The sequence below is a fragment of the Poecilia reticulata genome, chromosome 4, assembly GCF_904066995.2.
Source record: "Poecilia reticulata chromosome 4, P_reticulata-male-v2, whole genome shotgun sequence".
Taxonomy (NCBI): domain Eukaryota; kingdom Metazoa; phylum Chordata; class Actinopteri; order Cyprinodontiformes; family Poeciliidae; genus Poecilia; species Poecilia reticulata.
In genome coordinates, this window is record NC_088833.1 from 10,994,915 (window position 1) to 11,017,369 (window position 22,455).

Sequence of the window (22,455 nt, forward strand, 5' to 3'; positions counted from 1 at the left end):
GGGTTCAATAGCAGCATCTGTGAGTGGAGAACCGGTGAGGTTATCTCACATCTACCATTGAGGCAGAGCCTGTTTGTTGTTTTACCTTCAGTTCCTGAAGCTAAAAATGTCCATATCTTTGGTGATGTGTCCCACTGCAGTTAAGAAAACAGAAATAATTTTCATACGTCTGTTGCAATTATGTTTATAATTTTCAATCATTAAAGTTATTAATGCTCTTCCAGCGATCCACCAGAGACTGGAATCGGATGGAACAGAGAAAGTTGAGGGATCGATGACCCAGCGACTGGAAAACATCCTAAATCGTAAGTTTTATTTTAAATTTTGTGAAACAAAACTGATGATGATTGTTTAAAAATTTGGTTCTGGCCTTCTTGTGAATTTAAAAATGATATATAGTTTTTCTCCAGGTACAAATGCACATTTTGTTAATTTTTAAGTTAACCGACTCAGTTGCACATATTTTTTATAGTTACACTTTATTAATGTAGAAATTTTGCCCTTATTGTTCAGTAAAGTTATTCTTTTCTATTTTCAAATTGTTGCTTTAAATTTTTCTTATTAATTTTATACATATTCTTAGCCATTTGTATCTATATTAATCTATTTTCATTTAAATGCAAGTATTAGAGCACCTCCGAAAAAGGAATTTCTGTTATAGGTAAAGTGACTTTAGGCAGATTTGTTTTGCCGACAAGAGAGATCAGCAATAATTTAAATATATAAATATAAAAAATTTATAAAATCAGTACATATATACACAAAAAATATCTTTTAAAGTTACCTTTTGGAACTGACAATGCTTACGTTCTGAATAGAATAGATATATTCATCTATTTTATTCAGAATCCTTATACAATATAAAAGTATTTAATAGGAGAATATAACATTCTAGTCTATAGTGGAATATATTTAATCATCTATTTGATCAGATCAGACAAATGGGACAAAAACGGATGGACTGTGCCAGAAAATTGGAGTGATAAGTGAAAACTGTAACCTGGACATGTGTGTGTTCATTCAGTGCACTGTTGGTCTTCCCCACTTTATTAAGCTGATCCCTCATCAAACCCTGTGTCCCACCCTTGTAGGTCATACATGATAATGGGGCCACTCTAATGTGAGGTCAATAAGCTGGCCCTTTTCCCTAAGTGAAGAGTAAATAAACCTCTTAGCCGGACATATCTTTCATCCCTCCAAACCCGGACGTAAAGGCCCATGGCACAGCAGAAATAGAGCTTCGTTCATCCTCCCCCCCAAAACTCTTAGCATCAAACACACAGCACCAGTCAGCCAATCACAAATCAGCCTTGTTAAATGTTCCTTAATAAGTGACACTGGTGATTGAAAAATGTTAGATATTAGTCTTTACTCAGCCTTTTGCTGTTTTTCCTTCAGGGATTTTGTTGCGGGTGGGAGTTTTGTTTTGAATAGAAGAACTTTGTTTTTTTTCTATCTGACGGCTCAGCTGAGGCCACCCACGAAGCCCCTTAGTTCTGCTCAAGTCCCACCAAGTACGCTAAGAGATAGTTGTCACTTTCTTCTGCGCAGTGTAGTTCCTGCTCCTATTCCTCTTTTTTTCTGTCTAATAACATCCCGAGCAAGAGGAAAACCAGAGACCGGGAATATGAGGGAAATGTGGTGTTTAGCATTTATTTATACAGTATCCCAGTTTCTCATTTTCTCCCACCTCCTTCACTCTCGCTCATAGCTTTTTCTCACTCCGTCTTTTTTCGCAGGAGCGAGTGATACCGCAGATACTCTCTTCCAGGAGGTCCTCGGACGGAAAGACAAGGCTGACTCCACACGCAATGCGCTCAACGTGCTGCAGCGGTTCAAGTTTCTCTTCAACCTGCCGCTCAACATAGAACGCAACATTCAGAAGGTACTTTACACGAACATGAGAAATCCCAGCATGTAAACAGAAAGTGCCAAATGCAAAATTAAACCCACCTGATCCTTGCCTAAACACCAGCCTGTTGATGCTGTGTCCCCTCAGCAAACCTGGTATAGAATATATGAAAACCTTATCCTAGTTTCTCTCTTGAGAACAAAGATTAGAGGTTATTAAAATGAATGCTTTAAAAAAAAAAAAAAAGAAATCCTTAAATATATTTCATTGCTTTCCAGGACATTGCCTTGTGCAACCTTAGAAAAAAGCCTCCAGTATTGGTGCTCTTTTCATCTTAACATTTTGTTCTAAGTGTCTTCACTGGGAGTGGTGGTCCCGTTTCAGATGAGAAACCTGCTTGTTGTTACATCTGCAATTACTAAACAAGGCATAAAAGCCATCAAAGACATGCAAGAACAATTCTTAGCAAAGCCGTCAAAGACGTTTTAAAAAACACTGGGTTCCTGGTAGATCACGAAGGTTTCCAGGAGGCTCTGAACATGTAAAATACTTCCATAGCATAACTGTGGTGGATTAATAGAAAGATTGCAGAGGATCGGAGTCTGGTGTGGAGCATGAGTGAGTAACACCATTGAGGCCCTGTGCACACCGACATGGCCTGGTTGCCAAGAATTTGAACCAGGGATTAACTACAGTGGTTTCATTCAAGATTGTTGAATATTTGTCAGCCCAGCGAAATACAAGTTTCCACTGTAAAAATGTTTTTTATGTGCCAAATCCATGTTTGTGTTGATAAACAATTTAATGTTTCATTGAGTCTTTTTTGTCCATCAGTAGTAAAGTTGACAGGCAAATGAAAACACATTACACTAAACACAATACATTTTTTAGATAATAACGATAAAATAAAAACTGAGTCACAGGTACTCACTTCGATGAAGGAGACTACCGTGTGTAGTAAATGTTATTGTGACGACTGTTTTGCCAAACAAGGAAGTGACACTTTTAAATGTTACATTTTCCTGAACAAAATCTCCTATTAAGGAAGTTAAAACTTGGTCATATGTTGTTGTTTTTGTTTGTTTTTTTTTTCAGATGTTTTGCTCTTGACTAGAAAGAACACAAGGCCTTCAAAAAATATTGTGCATTTTCTTTAACATTGGGATTGAAATTTCAAATTTTTTGCATTGTGACAAGTCACCTTTAGCATGACACTAGATCATCTTTTTGGTAGATCCTGTAATTTTGTAGAGCAAAATCTACATAAAGCAGTCAAGTGGGGAAGTGGGATAGCAGGCTAACCATTAAAAGCCTTGGGAGCTGGCTTGTTCGTCTGAAATAATTTTAACTCCTAACAGATAATATGCCAAAGTGTATGCATTTATTTTTATGCTGCATTTTTAATTTTTTTTTTTTGTATTTAGCGTTTCTAAAGTCTGTTACAGAAAAATAAAAGCTTCCTCACCTGTTTATTTATATTTACCACTTTTGTTTGAAGATTGATCCTAAATGTTTAAACATTTTCTGGCTTTATTTTAATCCACATTTAGCATAAAACACTCGCCAATAAGACGCAGGTTTCAACTCTTTTCCTTGCAGTTTCGGCTCCGTCTGTCCTCAGTTTGTCTTGTGTATTTGCTTTGAGGTCCAGCCTGGGTGACTTCAACCAGAGGGTGGAGCTATAGATAGTTTAGCACAGTTGGTGTTGTGATTGATGAGTAGGATCAAAATGCTGCATTATTAACTGATTTTTTATTTTATTTTTCTCCCAGGGAGATTACGACGTGGTGATCAATGACTACGAGAAAGCCAAATCTCTTTTTGGAAATACTGAAGTTGCAGTTTTCAAGAAAGGTTGTTTTTTTTTTTCTAAAAAAAAATTCTGCGCTTTCTGGGGGGTTTTGCCCCAACAAATAAATGCCACAAAGTAATTTGATGATGTTAAAAAGCTGTTTCCATTTTGTGCTGCAGTTTATGCTGAGGTTGAGACCAGAATCGAAGCACTGAGAAATCTCCTGTTGGAAAAACTGCTGGAGACGCCGTCGACTCTTCACGACCAAAAGAGATACATCAGGTCTCCTTTCAGCTGTCTAATCCTCGCTGGCTGTTCTTCATCATCCGTCTCTCCTCTGTGTGTCTGAAACCTTTGATTTCTTTTACACAAAGGCTTTGCCCTCGTGCTTTGAACAGTCATTATTTTGCGTTCAACCTCAAAATATCCAATACAAAGTCATGATAAATCTTTTACATTTTGTTCTTGCTCACATTTTGGTTGCTTTTATGTCTTGTTTATCTTTGTTTACTAAAACTTCAACCTCCATCCACGTCCAGTTTTTATTTTTTTGCTTCTCACTTTCCTCTGTTCATGAATCTTGTCATCTTTCTTTTACGTGGTCCTCTTGTTTTTGCTTCTATTTTTTTCTTAACTTTTCCGCCTTTCTTTCCCTCCTTTTTTCCCCTCCATCTAACCGTCCGCTCATACTTGTGGTCGGTGCCGATTTATTATTGTTAGTACCAACCTGTCAGGATCACAGAGACCAGCTCCCGACCACATGGTAACATCTTTCATCCTGGTGCATTAGGCACAGCTCCTAACGCCCACTCAGCTCCTGTTTACCCTTCGTGTGCAGGGTGGGAGCTGGGTGCATTTCTTCGTGTGGGTCTCACTCGAACTTTTAAAAAGATGCCACTTAATGAGAAACAAACGAGCAGCTGGTTTTGCTGGATGACGGCACAAGAAATGAGGCCAAATCTCAGAGGTGGAATCATCTGACATCCCAGAGGACGCTTTAGGGACATCCGGGAAATCAAATCTCCTTGGAGATGAATTAGGATTACCAGGATGGACTGGAGTTCAGATGATCAAAGAAGAGTCTAAATGCCTAATTCATGCATGGATTTACAAAAACGTCGTTTTATTTTAGTCACGGAAAAAAATTTTCCTCTTGAATTATTTTTGCTAAATACAAATAGGTCTTTGATTTTTGTTTATTTATTTATTTGTAAAAATAGTATCTACTGTGTGATTCTTTCTTGCTAAGAGTTTTTCATTCTATTATTACAAAGAACTGTTAAACTTTGTACATAGATACATAACTTACCTCATAAGGAAGAAAGATATTTTTACTTTTGCTTAAAATGAAAATGTTGCTTTCATCTTAAGGGGGGAAAAAAGCAGAAATAATTTTCTGGCCCTGATAATTTCTATTGCACATTTCTATTGGGCATTTCTTTTCCAAAAGCAAGTCTTTCACTCAGTGTTATAATTTTGTGGGCAGACTGCTTGGAGCTAAAATTACACCAAGCAGGAGTACGCTTGATGCAACATTGCAAAATTCACTCTGCATAATCTGGGAAATCTACAGAAACATCAGGATACAAAATCATCTCCACTGAAGTCTTTACATATATTCCTAATTGTTTTTCTCTATTTAATATAAAAAATGTCAATTATAATTATATAATATTTTTTCCAATTTTACTTACGGATTAATTTTTACATTTTAGTTTACTTATTTTTTTGCATGCATTTATACACACTTGTTTTACTTAAATTTTTTTTTCCTTAAGTTTGTGTTATTTTATTTATCACTTTGTTGAAAACAGACCATAATGCTTATTACAAAGCAATGTATTATGAATTCTCAAGCATCAAAAATAAAGACAACTTTTCCAAATGCTTTTTCTAAATAATATATATATATATATATATATATATATATATATATATATATATATATATATTTTTTTTTTTTTTTTTTTTTTTTTTCCACCAAATTCGTATATTTAGTGTGTGTACACTGAGACCAAAGTGGAAACACAGTCACATTTCTTGTTTGTGTGCACAAGCTTGGCAAATAAAGCTCATGTGAAGTTATTCTTGCCTTGGTCTAGTTGTAAAATGTTTCATTGACATGTAATCAAATCAATTTTTTTTCCTTCTCCACTAGGGGTGCTAAGCTTTCAATTTCTTTCTTCTGCACCCACTTCTTTCTGATTGAATATGTGTTCATGGCAATTTCAGGTTTTTAAAGGTTTTAACTGTCTACAAACTATTTACAAAATCTACATAAAGACATAGACACTTCAGAGGATTGGGTAACCAGGCTAGAAAGTCAGTAGTTCACCAGCTCCCTTTAACAATTTAATCTGACTTTACCTTATTTTACCATCATTAAAATACATTTCTTTGCTCTTATGTTGAGTATGTGCTGGTAGAACTTTTAGATTTGGGAGATCTAGGTGGCGATCTATTGAGAGACTAACACAACAATGCAGCTATAATTCCTTCAGTCAGTTTTATTTTCTATTACTCATTGTTACCTGTCTGTTCCTGCCCTGTAGGTACCTTTCAGACCTGCATGCCCCAGGGGACCCAGCCTGGCAGTGTATCTACGCTCAACACAAGTGGATCCTGCAGCTGATGCAAAACTGCAGAGATGAGTTCATCAGCGGCGGAAGAGGTAACTAACGGCACATAATATTAGTCCTAGCCTCCTATTTTGCATTTCCAATCGTCTTTTGAGCCTAGAAGTAGCTGAAGGAAGGGAAATCCAGCTGCGCCTCCGTCACTCCAGCCCTCTGCCCACATTCCCGCTTCGTCACCACCCTCCCAACCCTGTTCTGTTCATGGCTCGCGTGTTTATTTTTTCACCAGCATATGAATAAGATGAAAGCAAGGCAGCGCTGGCTTCGGATTTGGGTTTCAGGGCCTGATATGTTGCCACACACACACAAACTCTCCCCTTCTGCCTCACACACAGCTTCACAGATGGATTGGAACAATTAACCCCAATTAAGCTGTTCCTCTGTTAAAATCAGCCGGCAGAAAAATGTGAATGTGAAACTGTCCGCTCAGGAAGACGAGCAATTCTCCGACCACACTTCAGACACGTACATGCAGGAAAACACTGCTAGAGAGGGGGCTGCTTCACATTGTACAGCTGGAACGTAAACATGTCTAATGCTAAGGGTAACAGAGATTTCCGGGGCTCTGGCTTGATTGATTTGGGGTTTGGTTTATTTTTTTGCCTATTCACCTTAAATGTCATGGCAGACAAAAATGAACATGCAAACTAGAAATTGTGGAGTATATCCAAAAAACGATTTGAAAAAACTATATCTGACTTTCCCATTTGTAGGAATCTTCTTTTTTCTAGCATCTAGCTTATAAATGAGGTTTAACTGAAAGGCAGTGAAAAAATCTGTAGGTCAATGCACAGTAAGTTCAACTTTGGTTATAGAAAACTTTGTTTAGATTTAAAGTCTTTCCTCTCTCAGCTCTAGAGTAACTGGTTGCACTAGTGCACGTCATGTTTTTCTTGGGTGCACCAGCACAAAAGTTGGATGCATCCAGATTTCTGATTGCATTACATTTAATGTTGCAGTTTTACTGGATCTCTCACTTTATAGACTTTGTCTGATGATCTGATTATTGCCTCCGTGTCAGAGCCCTGGCAATGATTTTAGAATGGCTGTAATAATGCTTGATTCTTGATTCTTGCTCTTCTTCTTTGCAATATAGACGTTATTTTCAACGTCTTTATTGAAAATGCATCTTTTTCTCTGAAGTAAAAAAGATGCAGGATTTTTTTCTTAAAACCAGCCAAGACCAGAGATGCAACATCCTCTTTTACTGCAACTTGGAGCCTAAGGTTTTAAAGCAACATGAAAATGCATTTATTTTAGTTATGAATATGTGTGTGTGTATAACTTACTGACCAGGAATGATGCAGTCAATTAGATCCTAAACTCAGAAGTAAAAGGACCCACTATCTTCTGTGTTTTTTGTTTTAAAAAAAAGTTCGTTTCCAGAGTGAAGTGTGCTTTGTTCGGGGGTCTTCAATAAAAAAAGAAAAGTACATTAATGTAGCATGAAGGTGTTAATTTGAACATATTCCTTAACAGCTCTGATGAACATATTTCTTTTTATTCAATCTTTTCACATTTGAAATTCTAGATAAAGGTTTTTATGTTTGATGAAATATTTCAAGATTTTAGTCTTGATTTAGACTTTTTTTGTTTGTTTTAAGTTGACGAGAATCTGTATTATGACACCTGAGGTAATAAGTCCCGTCTCTCTCCTCTGCTTAACACTACACCTCTTCCCCTTTCTTTCTGTCTCTCACACACATGCGCGCGCACACACACCTGGTTGCTGTTTGCCATCTCCTCTTTTCGCTCTTCAACTGTGAGAAACCTCTTGAAACGTCTCTCCACCCAGCCAGTGCCTGAGCGGCCATCATCTCAAAACCACATCCACTTCACTCCCCTGACCCCAGTCTTCCTCCACGCCTCGCTCACCTTGCCACATTCACCCCCCCTCCCTCCACACCCTCCCCAACCCTCTACTGAGCGGTGCCTCCACCATCCCTTCTGCTGGCTGCTTCCTCTTCCGCCTTGAATCACATTCAATCACACGTGGTGGGGATCATTATTTGTCTTTGATGGGTCAGTCGTAAAGACAGTAGCTGAAATCATTTTCTCCATCTCCTTTGCTTCTTAGTCAAGTTTAGAGACCAAAGGCCGTTCTGGTGTTCGTATTGCCCCATTAATAGCTCGCTGAATTGTTCTAAATGCGGGATGCAGCCATCCATCTTTATCAAACCATAAACGGGAACGCTTTTTGCCTTGTGAAGAAGCAGAGCAGCACGAGTTGCTTTCATATGACTAAACGCTTCCAGCAAACCCCATTGCTGCCGTCTGATTTGAGTCGGCCCAAGTCATTTATAAACTGAGCTACTTAAACAACACTTCTGTTCCCAACATCAATACAGCTGATCAGGAATCTTGGCCTGTAGTTTAGTGATGTGTGAGTTTGCTCTGCCAATATGACAGTTCCCATCGTAAACGGCTTTTATTGAGATTTTAAGAGACAGACCAGCACAAAGAAGGCATTAATAGCATCAGTTTCACATGTACTAATTAAAACCCGAAAAGAATTGTGTGTGTTAGTGCTCAGACTCTGATAGGGGGCGAAGAGTTGTCAGTCTATCACATTGAAATGTGTCTGATGTTTTTTGATTAGTTTAATGCCTCCACCACAGTCTCACATTTTTTTCAGCTTCTAGCAGTTTTTTCTTTCAGGAATATTTTGCATTTACCTCCATGAATCTCCCCATCAACCCCAATTAATTCCTTGTCCCTTAGACAAAAAGCATTCACACTTCCTGGTGTGTTTAGGGTATGCATCCTCCAGCCAGCCTTTATAAAAGTCAAGCTGGTGAAGTGCAAAACTATTATTTCTCCTGGCAAAGGTTTCTCTGACACTCCTCTAGAGTTGAGATCGTGGCCTCCTGGTCTGTCAGTTTCGTCACACAGTCATGTCAGTGGTTTGTCAGTTTTTAGGGGTATCAAAGTAGATACATATGCAAGTCACACTCCAATTTTCCTAAAAAATAAATAAATAAATAAACATACAATTTCCTGATGATTTATGATTGTGCACCTCTTTGTGGTGGTCAATAAAATATATTGAAGCATCCAGCTATGACATTTTAAAATGTAGAAAGATTTAAGAGATAAAAATATTTTGACACACTTTGAGATGAGTGAGTTCAACTTCAGCAATCTCACGCTTAAAACATAAATGGGAAGTATACAAGGCATGCACGCATTATATTTAGCGCACACAATTTCTAACCTCTGCATTTTGAGAAGTGATTATTATTGTCGTGCAAACACAGATTGAGTCCTGCAGACTTCCATGTTTCCTTGTGATCCTCAGCCGACACCTGGAACAACAGCAGCTCTCATGCCTGTAAGAAGACAGGGAAAACATGAAAGACAGACTCTGTGCTGCTCCATGTGGGTCGAGTGTGGATTTGTGTGCGTGGATGTGCGTGTGTGTGCGTGTGTTAGAGATATGTTTACAGATAGTCTGACTCAAATGAGAATTTCCTTACATTTTCTAGGCTGCTGTGTTGTGTGCACAGCCATCTAAACCACAGTTGCTGCTCATTTTGGGGGATTTCTCAATACTTGCTAACACACTGCAGTCAGTCTATGAGTCACCGGTGCACTTCTCTCTCTCTATGTGTGTGTCAGACACATGTTTTGGAAATGTGGTCATCCGTCTCCCATCGTTTAGACAAACTCCATGTAGGCGTTCTGCAGCGTTTGCACGAACCTCTCCTGAGTTTCATTTTCACTGCAGCAGCTTTGCTCCCTTCTTGGCTCTGCTGCTCTTTCACTTTCATTCCTGTCCCGTAACTTACACCCCTCCTGCTGTTACTTTTAAGCTTTCTTCCAGATTAATTTCACCAAAGTTATGTCACCTCATGAGATAGGACCGTGCGCATGCCCTGCAAAGCTGCAGCCGTCGTGGCAGTTCCATGGCTCTCTGTTGCCATCTAGTGGATGTCTTCTGCTGGATGTAACTGAGGACATTGTGGACACTGTAAACCCACTTCACCCCTCTGCACTTGCAGACCCCCATACTCTGGACAGAACTTGGACGTCTCTAAGCTGCGGGTCTGGATCGGAACATAAATAAAGACAAGACAAGGAATGATTGTTTGGTGTGAAAACCTGCTCAGCTTATCGAGGAATGTGGAATTAGGAATATGGCTCATTTGATTATTTGCTATCTAAAGCACGTGTTGTTTTTTTCTCCTCTCTGCGTGGGTCAGTGGGTGCCGGCGCTCTGGATCTGGAGGGGGATACCCGTCTGGCGGCGCTCGGCAGGCTCGGCCACTCCGCGTCTCTGAAAAGAGGGGGCAGTTTGCGGTCGGCGCGGCCCAGCAGTGAGTGTAAAATCACCCACACGCAAGGTGCCGCAGAGGGGCTTCCCTGCCGCTACACTGATGTTTATGTGTGTAACACTTTCTGTCACATACAGTGCTTAGGGGAATCTCCTCTTATCAGCCAGTACAGTAAGGCCACAAAAAAAAGAAAAAAAATGTTTGTCTTCCAGGAAGGTTTTTGTTGTGTAGTTACCCACGACACGACTTTGAGTTTAGTGAATAATAAGCTTTTTCTTTCCTCCAGCGTGGCGCTTTGAAACCCCACAGCAGGTGCAGTTTGTGGAGAAACTCTCAGACGTGGTGATCGGTCAGCTGCCAAACTTCTGGAAGCTGTGGATCTCCTATGTCAATGGAAGTCTTTTTAGTGAGGTAAACAATTCAGAGTGAGAAGAGAAAGAATAATTAGAAAACTCAGTTGTTGTTTTTTTTTTCAGTGATGCATCAAGGCCATTTTCACCTTGGCTCTGGTCCATGATCTGCAGATCAAATTTAAAAACAAAATAGCACTATTAAGTGCATCAAAATTTCAGTCTTTAAACATCAATCAACAGTTGATTGTTTAAAATTTTAACAAATGTTAGCTTAGGGACTTGTGCGTCATTTATTTATTTTCTGCTGAATTCAAAACTTTGTGGGACTAGTAGTTTTTCACAGTTTTTCTCTTCTGCATATTTTAGTCCATTTTCCATTTTCTTGCACCCTTATCCCATTGGGGTTGGGGGCTGCTGGTGCCTATCTCCAGGGAATTGAACCCAGGACCTTCTAGCTGCAAAGCAACAGTGCTACCAACTGTGCCACTGTGCAGATATATTTAAAAACAGAACAGAATTGTTCCCATAGTAGAAAAAAATCTGGTGTCATAGCAGCAAGTTAAGGTAAAGGGGAACTTGCAAATGGCCCAAAAGTAAAAATAAAATATATGCATAAGAATAAGAGACTCTACAATAATGACAAATTCACAACATAAGAACAATAAGACAGTTGAAATATTGAAATATATTCTATTCAGATCAAAAGTAATATGCAGCTTTGCTAGTTAATTTAGAGGAGAAAAATGTGCAAGATGTGCCTGGATGTATATGAGCATTAAAAATAGACTATAAGAAATAAAAAAAAACTGCAAACAACTGGGAGGAGAAAATAACAGCAGAGTTAAAACTTAAGTCTAGATTTAATAAACTTCTGCTTCTCTTTAGCAATTTTTTTATCCATCTGACCAACTTTCTAGCCCCTGCTAAAGACTTGCTTTCCCACAGGATGGTTCTGCCACCACCGTGTTTCATGGTGTGTTCAGGTTGCTGTGTGGTGTTAATCTTAACCCCCACAGTGTTAAACCTGTAGATTCTGAGTTTTCTGAAGTAAATTTGTGACCCCTCTGATGCGAGAATGCTTTGTGATTCTCCAATGTCAGCTGGAGGATGTTGCTAGGGATACATGTCTAGTGATGGGCTCGCCTTTTTTTGCAGGGTTTCCAGGAACAATAACATTACCAGGTTTTTCCCCAACCTGAGCCTCAAAGGATGTTTACAAAACTAGACCAGAATAGGCTCTGTGATATCCTTGAAAACACTGTAAACTGTTCCAGATGCAAAATTATGTAAAACACTATATTTTTCCATACTGATGAAGTAAACTGAAAATTATCCTTTGTGTTCCTGTTAGTGGTTATCTTTGTTTAAAAAAAGAAAATGTTTCACCATCTTACCAGTCTCCTCACCTACCTTAGAAAATTATGTTAACTGCTTTTCAAACTGGAAAACTCTTGTTTTTTTTTCTTTTCTTTCAGACTGGAGAGAAATCTGGCCAGGTGGAAAAGTCCAAGAAGAACGCCAGACAGAGACAGAATGACTTCAAAGTATGAAGCTTATTTCACTTAGACTTAAGCTTCTTTTGTAAGGCATGTTATCTGGTTTCTACATGTTTTATGGGTTTGTTTTGTTTTTCATTTTTGTAGAAAATGATCGAGGAGCTGACAAACAGACTTGTGAAGCTTATTCGGGGCGCTCTGCTCCCCACCACTTTACCGCAAGGAGAGCTTCGTGTTTATGGAGGCTGGGAGGACAAGACGGAGCTGACCGGAGCCTGGTTCACGCAGATCATCCACACTGTCAGGTTCTCACTCCCGCCACCTCCTCTCCGCCACTTTGTTAATGACTGACTTTGGTCATCTGATCTGATGATGTTGATGCGTCTCTCGCCCAGGGGTTGTCACGAGGCGCTGTCCACTTTGGAGATCCCGAATGATTTGCTGCAAGTGATCCAGGATCTGCTGCTGGACCTGAGGGTCCACTGCCTGATGGTGACTCTGCTCCACACGTCAGAAGGTGAGACGTTGTCCGCTGAGTGGAGCTGTGGAAAGTGAACGGGGGACTATTCCCCATTAAACCATCTGCATCTGATCATGTCGGCTTCATCTCTGAAAGAGGACAGAGTTTATTTTTATTACACTTTGCAGACTTTTCTGAATTATGGGCTGGCAATTTGCTCTAGTGTTTACTTCAGCTGCTGTCCACATGTGCACTTTAACCCCTAAAATAAAACTGTAGAATGGTATTATAAATTTTTTTATTTTTTAAGAAAAAATGCAGCACAATTATCACACCATGGAAGGTATTATAGCAGTAATAATATAATTTTGATAAATACCTTCAAAAAAGATGAGATGTGTCTTAATTATTATACTAATGTTTTTAAAACCAAAATAAAGAAAAGTATTCATGAACTCATTTAGGTGTCTGCACGAGTCTAAATTCACAAATAAGAATATAAAAATAATGATTATTATAAAACTACTGCAGGAAACATTTGCATATACAAGACAGCTGCCAATTAAGACAAGCCAGATATTTTAGGAGTCCTTCAGCACAAACTTGCAAATCAGTTGCAAACAAAACATTAAGATTATAATGGGATTCTTGCATGTTGACTAAGGAATCTGCTGAAGTGTCAAGATAGAAATGCATGCCTTAAAAGAGGAATGACACACAAAAAAAAGCATGAAAATCAAATTGGTTGACTCAGTGTATGTGATCGAATACTTAGAAATCAAATGTGCAAAACAGCTAATCTGTTAAAAGCTGCAGCCATGGATAATGAGTCAGTGTGGATCCAGAGTCCTAGAAGAAGAAAATTCTGGAACTTCAACTTGGTTTCATCTCAGTGGAACGTTTAGGATGAGAGTGTGGAGAACAAACATCACAGCAAATTTCCTCAGCAATCAATGATTTTTGGGGATATGTGTAAGAAAAATGAGCTGGGCATCCTTATCAGTCAATGGAGACGGGATTTCATGAGGATGAAGAGATTTGTCAGACTAATTAATTTAATGTTTTCTTGTGTCTAATGTGTGTATGATGAACAGTGGGTATTTTCATGCTTGATTGGGATTCATCAGTTTGGATGTGACGGTGATGCTCAAACTGCAGTGGAACTAACTGTAGGGCAGCAGAGGAAATTAAGTTGTGTTGGTGGATCTGGACTTCTTGCCCACAGTTAAGTATGGCAGGGGATCTGATGCGGTGGGCCTATTTGTCTTCCAAAGGGGAAATTGTTAGAGAGCCAAACACAAAATGAACCCTATTTCAATTGTATTTATATTGTAATAAAATAAAATAAAAATGGTTTGAATTTTCACAAGTTTCTGTTGTAAAATTAGGTTACTGTCATTTCTTTATTTTATTTTTTACATATTTGTACAAGGAATTCTGATCATTTATGCAGAGGACTGTATATTGAAGTACTACAGTTCAGTTTCAAGTTTGCACATCTGGTGAAATCACTGTATAAATGCATACTTGATTGCAAGAAAGCCTTGAAGAAATACTGATAATTTATTCTAATTTTTACATAACTCTTGTGCACAGTAGACCCAAAATACAAGGCAGAATTTAAGAAAGTCACTTGGAAGTGAAGAAAATTACTGTTGATGGATGTAAAGCAGTAAGAGAAATCACTAAAAACTCTTCAGCATTTATTTTCTAATAAACCATCTGAATTGCCTGCATTGATTTTCTTACTGGTCAGGATCTTTTTACCTCCTGCAGCCTCCAGGGTTATAATGGAGAAAGTGTTATGAGACCAAAACCAGACATGTTCAGTTTCACTTGTGGTTAGGTATGGTCATTTTGAGAAGAGCGAATGGTTTTCGCTGAACTCCCTACACCCGTGTCACATAACACCAAATAAACTGAGGTCTCTGCAGAAAGGTAGATTTTCTTTGACATTGCCTGGTTTTTCTTCAGAAATGCACAACATTGTCTCTGTTTATTATCATTCTTTGAAAATAAGGGATCCCTGTTCAGTAAATTGTTCAACGGTTTGAAGTAATTTCTGCATTGCTTCTTCCCCGTTTAGATGTGAAGAGGCTTGCCGAAAAGGAAGATTGGGTTGTAGATAATGAGGGAATCACCAGTCTGGTAAGAATGAGTTACCACACCAAGCAGTGCTCGATCTTACAGAACTAAACGTGGTAGATATATTCCCACAAACACTTAGATAGAACCAACCCTAATTCAGTACATTCTTCTTTACTTTATAAACATTACCCTGTTTTTTTGTTTGTTTGTTCTTTAATATTGCTATGTTTTATTTATTCATTTTATCTAACAGAATCTAATCTTATCCATATCAAATCTCTTTTCTTTTTCAGATTAGTTCAGGGGCTTTGAATTGAATCGAGTCATTTTTGTTGCTTGCAAAATCAAAAATAGATTTTATGCAATCATCTTCCAATTAGAATACTATATCATCCTGTATGTGATTGTCTGAGCTTTTATGAAATTCTTTCAGAAATACCTCATTTTATCTCCTATTTTTGTATACTTTATTAAGGTTGATGTCCTAAAGTTTCTACTCTGCTCAAGACAAAATGGCTAACTCTCATTCTTTAAGTAATGGAAAAAAAATGTACGTAAAAAGTGTTCTAAGTCCATAAAGTTTACAGAAATGCAAACGAAAATTGAAAAACTACAAAAATCCTTGCTACATCCATAGGACTTAGCAGCATAAGTATCTGTCAGGTGCTTTTTGTCGGCCACAGTACATCGGCACCTTACAGGCCAACGTATCCTAGCGTCAAATCTGACTCTGTAGCATCGTAACTGTCTGAGCATCTACGTCACATAGTGTAGAGGAGACAAAATGATTAGGATTTATCTGTTGCTTATTATGTTGTGAAGCACTTTCAGTGGAAATCGCAGATCAAGCTGAAGAAAAGAGAAGTGTCAACCCCTTACATAATAATGCACCGACTCTTTCTGACGTGCACCTGCTGCCTGGCTTTAATCTGACTTGCTTTTATTCTTCAGCCCACGATTCTAAGTCTCTCGCATGTTTTGTCTTTGATATTTTTTGCAGCCTTCAAAGTTTGAACAGTGCCTGGTCCACATGCTGCAGTCACTGAAAGAGCCGCTGGAAATCAAAGCAGGAGAAATCAATGTAGGTTTTGAAATGAGTGAAAGCGAAGTTTGAAATCCTTCAGCGCAAAACTTTAAAGGTCACTTTATCCTGTGAAAACCCCTCTGACAGATTTATGTCTATGCTTGACAAATTGTAGCCACTGATTCAGTTACTTTAGGCTTTGTTTCCTGTATCTGTCAGGTTCTGCAGTTAGACCAGGTCCAGGACAAGGCAGCACAGCTCAGCGTGAGCATCATGAAGGTAAAGTGTGCTAGAAAACATCTGCAGACCTCAATAATACATGCTTACTTTTATTAGATTCATTTCTTGTATGATTTGAGGAAGTTTCCCATAAAGGAGCCACAGATCACTGTGTGCACTGTCGCTAAAACCCACTCTGGTTGTCATTACTCTGAATCTTCTGGAACAAAGTCCACGCATGCCAAAAGCATTTTTGTGTTTTTCATGCATGTCCACAGTTGTGCATATATGTATAGGTTTGCATATACATGCATAAATCCTTGACATCGTTTCTTTTCTCAAAATATTTATACTAAAGATGTTTTTTTTGTTTTGTTTTTTTATAAAAATTTACAAAAAGATAATTCCCAGTAGACCCAACCTGCAGGTTGCACCCATTAAAAAAAGATAGCATGGTTGTAAAGTGATAAAAATGGAAAATCTAAAATAAAGTGTAAGTTGCTACATGACACCATATTATATTTGCCTTTTCTGGTGGCTTTTGCCAATCACTGCTGAGGAGGATGTTTCTCAATCCTTAGCTGTCGACACAGATCGACTTTTGTTGCCAGTATTGACCAGTTCCACCATATGGAATTAATTGGAAATCACAACTGACACAATGGAGACAAAACACATACATTGAAAGCAGAACTTCCCTCTTTTTTGTTTTTCAATCTGCAGATCTTTTTTTCCACCAGTTTTAGTCGTTTTCATTCATAGTAGCTTTTCAGGCTGAATTTCACAGCTTTGATGTTGGTGGAAGTGATGTGGATCTCCATGTGTTCACCTTAGGTTTTTATAAACTGTTTGGAACAGCTGAGTATGAAGGCAGATGAAGACTTTAATGTATCTCAGTGAGTATTTTGAACATTTCTTTTTTCAGTTTTTTAGTTCGTATTGTGGTTTCTTCTGAAAAAGAAATGTCTCCTCTCTATTCAGCAACGTTTCAGTGGACCTATCCTCTCCTGATCGGTTTTCCGGCATCCAGGACGGATCCATTCCGACATCTGTAAGCAAAATTATTATAGTTTTTATAGAGCATTCTCGATTTAATAACCTCGAGTCCTACAGCCAGCCTGCGCCTGGTAGCGTCACCCGAGCGTGGAGCGTGGGCTCGCTATGTAACCCAACTAGACAAACACACGTCTCACTCATTGGAACCACAAAATGTTATCAGGCTGTTTCCTGGTTGTGGACAAGCAGCAGATACGTCCTTGTTTCCTGTAACTTGGTTGAGTTGTTGGTGGAGGGGTAAAACGCAGGGGAGGCGGCTGGGAGGAAGAGCAGGGTACGGGGTGCTTCTGGTAAAGGGAAATGGAGCAAGGTGCAGAAGGGGTTTCCCCAGCCCGATGTGAGCAGCGGGAGTTTGGCAGCGGAGCTCTGGTGAATGACCAGAGTCGAGACGGATTTCACTCATGCAGTATTTTGATGTTTTTGTTTTGAGAACGACTTGCTAAAAAGCATGTGAGGATGTAAACCTGACAGCCATTAATAGATATCAGGTTTCTGTAGCCAACTGGAGGCTCTTATCGCTGGAGCATGAAAAACAAACGTGCTGCGAGTGACGCCACATTTCGTGGTTGGCACACTACAAGCTTATCACTCAGTCATCTCTCTGTTTCTAAGAACTAGTTTTGGTTATTGTATAAATTTGTATCTCCATCTGTACAGTTTTAGAAGGTTATTGTGAGTTTGTGGAAATTAAAATTAAAAACGGACGGAAGGAGATTTTATTGAGTTGACAATCTTGCTCGTTGTATGCAAGATTAATCCAAAACAACAAATCTTGTATTGTTAAAAAATAAGTACAATTTAACGTATCCTAATCCCTTTATGTTAGAGTACCGGTTAGTTAAGAGTAGATTTTTGTATGTAGTTTGAGTGATTAGACAAAGATATATATACTGTCTTATAAAAGAAGACGTGAAGTTTCTAACATTTTGTTATGTGAAAACTTCAAACTTTAATGCATTTATTTAGATTTATTTTTTTTAGAGAAAAAATATATTTTGTAATATTTTGCATGTAGGCCTTAAGGTTCAGTTTTGGTCTTATCTGATCACAGCACCTTCTTCAGCAAATGTTTGTTGCGCCCCCTACTTGTGGTTAATTTCAGACAGGATGTCCAGTGGTTTTCTCCTATTGCCTCTCATACATAAAGATCAGATTTGTGGAGAAGATGATTAAAGATCATATTAAGACGCATATTAATAATTTGTTTCCTATCCACATATATTTCCACCTGAGCTTAATTATTTTTGCAGCTCCTCCAGATTATTTTCACTTTCAATGCTCTGTTTTCTCTTCACTAAACAATTGTTTATTTACCGAGACAAAATGACACACACATTAACTTAAGTCAGTAATTAGACAACTTGTGGTGGCAATTGGTGTCCAGATTTTATTTGGGAGTATAATAATGAGTTGGCTGAAAACAAATGCACATCCCACAAAAAATATTTTAAAGAAACTGTCCTTTTTCCGTCTGCTTCAAAACAATGCGGTATGTAACTTTGTTTTGTGTGACAGAGCTGCTTCCAGTATCTAGTTTATAATGCAATTTTTTTGTCTCAGTAGTTACTTGAGCAATATTTTGTGTAATTGACAACATTCTTTTAGTGGATTGATGCAAGATAATTATTCAATTTTTAATTCTATATTAACACACGCAGACGTAAAATTGAGGTGAATATTGAATAAAAATATTTTCATAATGTATTCCTCTCATTCTAAACCACTGCGAGAATATCCCTTTCCGACATGGGTTGGATTTAATGAGACTGATACAATATTAATATATAAATATAATTATTAGTCAAAAAGCCCACCTGAAAGTGAATGTTTAATTTGATGTAAGTCAACAAGTTTATTTTCTTATCACTCTTAAGAAAATCAGTGGTACTCATGCATCATATGTGATCTTTCACACTCATTTTGTCAAGATAGATACATATAGATGGATGGATAGATAGATGAATGAAAAGTGGGTAAAATGTTCCAATTTTAGTGCAAAATATTTGGCTTCTTTGTAGAACATGGAAGTTAAAACTTGGGATTGTTTTGTGCACAGGAGCAGCGCCTGTTGATCATCCTGAGTAACTGCCAATACCTGGAACGGCACACCTTCCTGAACCTGGCCAACCACTTCGAGAAGCACGGCTTGACAGGGACAGAGAAGATCAATCGGGTCAGTAGCCGAAACCGCGACTCCTTTTTAGGACAGGCGTCAACTGCAGCCAAAGTGCGCTGTACTCACACATTCATGCTGTTATTCTGTTAAGTGGTTTGCTGAGGTGTTTGTAACATCAAAGCTCTGATGAATGAGGTTCTGTTTCTCAGCAGAGTGATGACTCTTAATCAAAAAAGGTAAATGTCACTGTCTTTAAAGCAAATTTTCACCGCTTTCTCTTCACTCACTCAGACAGTCACACAGTGGCACACAATGACTAATGGCTGAATCACAAAGAAAATAAAAGTTCGGTTGGTTTTCCAGTAAAAACAGTTGATCATTATTTTCTTTGAAAGTTTGAGTTAGAGCCTCATCAAGATGTTAACATGATATGGGTGTTGGACTGCTTGATTAAAATAGCTCTGAAAGTGTTGGTGAAAAAATAAAAATAAAAATCCCAACTTGCATCTGGCATAAAATTGGTGCTCTGTACAGAATATTATCATCATTAGCGTATCTCTGATCAAAAATAACTTAAGAAAATGCACAGGTCACATATATAAATTTTGATAGTTTAGCATTATTCATTAGAAAGCATTTGCAGATATAATTTTATTTTTCTTGTTCCAGAAGTAAAAAGTTAGGAAGTAACATTAATCTAAGCTTCAATTTACAAAACACAACACATTTCACACTGATTAGTTATGAAACAATAAGGCTGAAATGCAACGACTGTTTGAAAAACTAAGTACATTTTTACGGCTTCAATGGGATTTAAAATGAAACAGTAGCAGCAAAATTGTCATCACTTTATCATCTTCAATCTGACCTCCACCAACGTGCAGTTTTGGCAGGGTGGAAACCTAGCGTGGAAAGATATCCGCAATGATGTATGGTAGGACACTGTTGTTGAGAGGATTATGTTGCCACTTTCCACCTATTTGAAGTCGAACAGTAAACACAGAGGAAAATTATTCATAGATGGGAAAACATTTTAGACATGTGCAAATTGTTCGATTCCAGTAAATCCACCCCAAGGTTAGATATATCTCAGACTCTACAGGTCTCGGTTAAATCTTAAATCTCATGATGAAAAACTAGCAGAGAAATTGAAATATTTGAAGGAGAAAATCCATGTTTTCTAAGAAAAAGAATGGAGAAGGATTACTTTGGTTTGCAAAGTTGCATTGAATGAACCGCAGTGTAAAGTTTGGAGAAAACCAAACGGCAAACACCTCATACCACCTGTCAAGCATAGTGGTGGAAAAGAGATGATGTGGGTTTGATTTGCAGTTCTGGGTACCTTGCAGTCATTCAGTCTGTATATCGTAGCATTCCAGCAGTAGTTTGTCCAACAGCTGAAGCTTGGTCCAAACGTTTTCATTATCAGGACAATGACCTCAATTACAAATCTGCTACACAATCGCTAAATAAGATCGAGGTGTCGTTTTGGCCGTCAAACCACTCAAATCAGCTCAAATCCTGCTGATTTTAGCAGGATTTGAACATTCCTGCTAAAATCAGCAGGAATGTTGTGTGAGATTTGTTTAGACGCCGTTCTCCCATTTAAGCTTGGTTTCAGTTTAATGTGTGGTTTATTTTTACCCGTTTTACAATCTGCAAAAAAACTATTTTATGTGTACCTACATGAAATAAAGTATAATACTTTATACGTGAAACTTCAGAAGAGTGGTTGCCAGCCATGATCCTCAGGGACCATTGTCCTGCATGGTTTAGATGTCATCCTGCTGCTTCAAACTTGATTTAAGTGGGTGATTAACAGACTTCTGCAGCTCTTGGTGGCAATCAGATGAGGTCACGCAATCGTTTGTATCAGGTGTGCTGGAACAGAGATGCATCTGAAACATGGAGGACATCAGTTCCTGAGGAATCACTGTTCTAGAGCTAAAGTAGAGGATTTCTACTTTCACAAAGTAGCCAAATGTGACCCGTATCTGACTTCTTCTCTGAAAGTTCCAATTCTGACCTTTCAATATGAATCAATCACTTCAGTTTGTGGTATTAAATCTGATCTATAGCCGATTGTTTTCAAAGAATCTACAGTCTGAACTGCCATGTCTCATTATGTCTAGAATTCTGCACTAGAAGAAGCCAACATGATAAATCGTAACGTACGCAATTGCTAAAAATGATAAAATATGAAAATATGAAATAAGTCTTAGTAAAGCGTATCACATCACAATCACCCAACTTCTGGCTCCATCTGCATGTCCAAATAGTCCTCTCTACAGAGGTTGCAGTCAATGTTCCACGACAGATCATTGCTATTTGCCTTTTGTCTCATGATCTTGTGACATTACTGTCTGCTCCATTGCTGAACTTCAACTTTAAAATTGATCAATAGTCAACGTGCATTATTACTTCTAGAAACAATGCACTGCACAACGTTCTTCTTCTGCTCATCCAGGTTGCGTTAGGTTTGTAAACCATTCACACAGGAGTCTAATTGCAGTCGTGTCATTCAGTGTTACGAATGACCACTGAAAAAAAAATCTGATTTCCACAAAAAAAATCAGAATTGAGCATCTAGACCTGCTCTGTGAACATAGCCTTGGTTTTTGTTGATTCCCATCTGTCTGTAACCTTCCAGGTGAGTGTAGACGCCGTTCGGGAGTTGGACGGTAAACTTTTTGAAGCTTACATCGAGAGACGAGCCGATCCAATCGCCGGTTCCTTGGAGCCCGGCATGTATGCTGGATACTTCGACTGGAGAGACTGCCAGACACCTGCAGGTATTGGAAAAGCTTCTTTGGCTTGATAAAAGTGAGGATTTAAAAGAGTTGGGAATTCACAGAGAGCAACCACCAACTGACCCTGACAGCATCATTGATGAGCCGCCAAGAGCCGTGTAGCATGAGAACTTGTCTGTGCTCTGATCTGTAGATTTGTGGTTCACGTGTGTCATGTGTGGAGTACAAGTCTTTGATGGCTTACTGTAAACATCATTCTGCTGCTCTGCCTGAAGCTCTCATGGCCTTTATGTTGGAGCTGTGGGTGTGTGCAAAGGTTTACTTTGACATTTCTGTCAC

General features: G+C 38.4%; 1 protein-coding gene across 1 annotated transcript in view; it reads left to right on the top strand.

Moving 5' to 3' along the window:
• exoc2 (exocyst complex component 2) overlaps positions 1–22,455 on the top strand; it is a 51,834-nt gene that overhangs the window by 24,736 nt on the left and 4,643 nt on the right. The window contains exons 7-23 of the mRNA XM_008406707.2: positions 225–305; positions 1,740–1,885; positions 3,625–3,706; positions 3,824–3,926; positions 6,197–6,315; positions 10,483–10,596; positions 10,841–10,965; positions 12,383–12,451; positions 12,551–12,708; positions 12,799–12,920; positions 14,950–15,011; positions 15,952–16,032; positions 16,195–16,254; positions 17,029–17,090; positions 17,176–17,245; positions 19,307–19,423; positions 22,017–22,158. Coding sequence (XP_008404929.1) covers positions 225–305; positions 1,740–1,885; positions 3,625–3,706; positions 3,824–3,926; positions 6,197–6,315; positions 10,483–10,596; positions 10,841–10,965; positions 12,383–12,451; positions 12,551–12,708; positions 12,799–12,920; positions 14,950–15,011; positions 15,952–16,032; positions 16,195–16,254; positions 17,029–17,090; positions 17,176–17,245; positions 19,307–19,423; positions 22,017–22,158 — 1,713 coding nt within the window. The remainder of the gene's footprint in view (positions 1–224; positions 306–1,739; positions 1,886–3,624; positions 3,707–3,823; positions 3,927–6,196; positions 6,316–10,482; positions 10,597–10,840; positions 10,966–12,382; positions 12,452–12,550; positions 12,709–12,798; positions 12,921–14,949; positions 15,012–15,951; positions 16,033–16,194; positions 16,255–17,028; positions 17,091–17,175; positions 17,246–19,306; positions 19,424–22,016; positions 22,159–22,455) is intronic.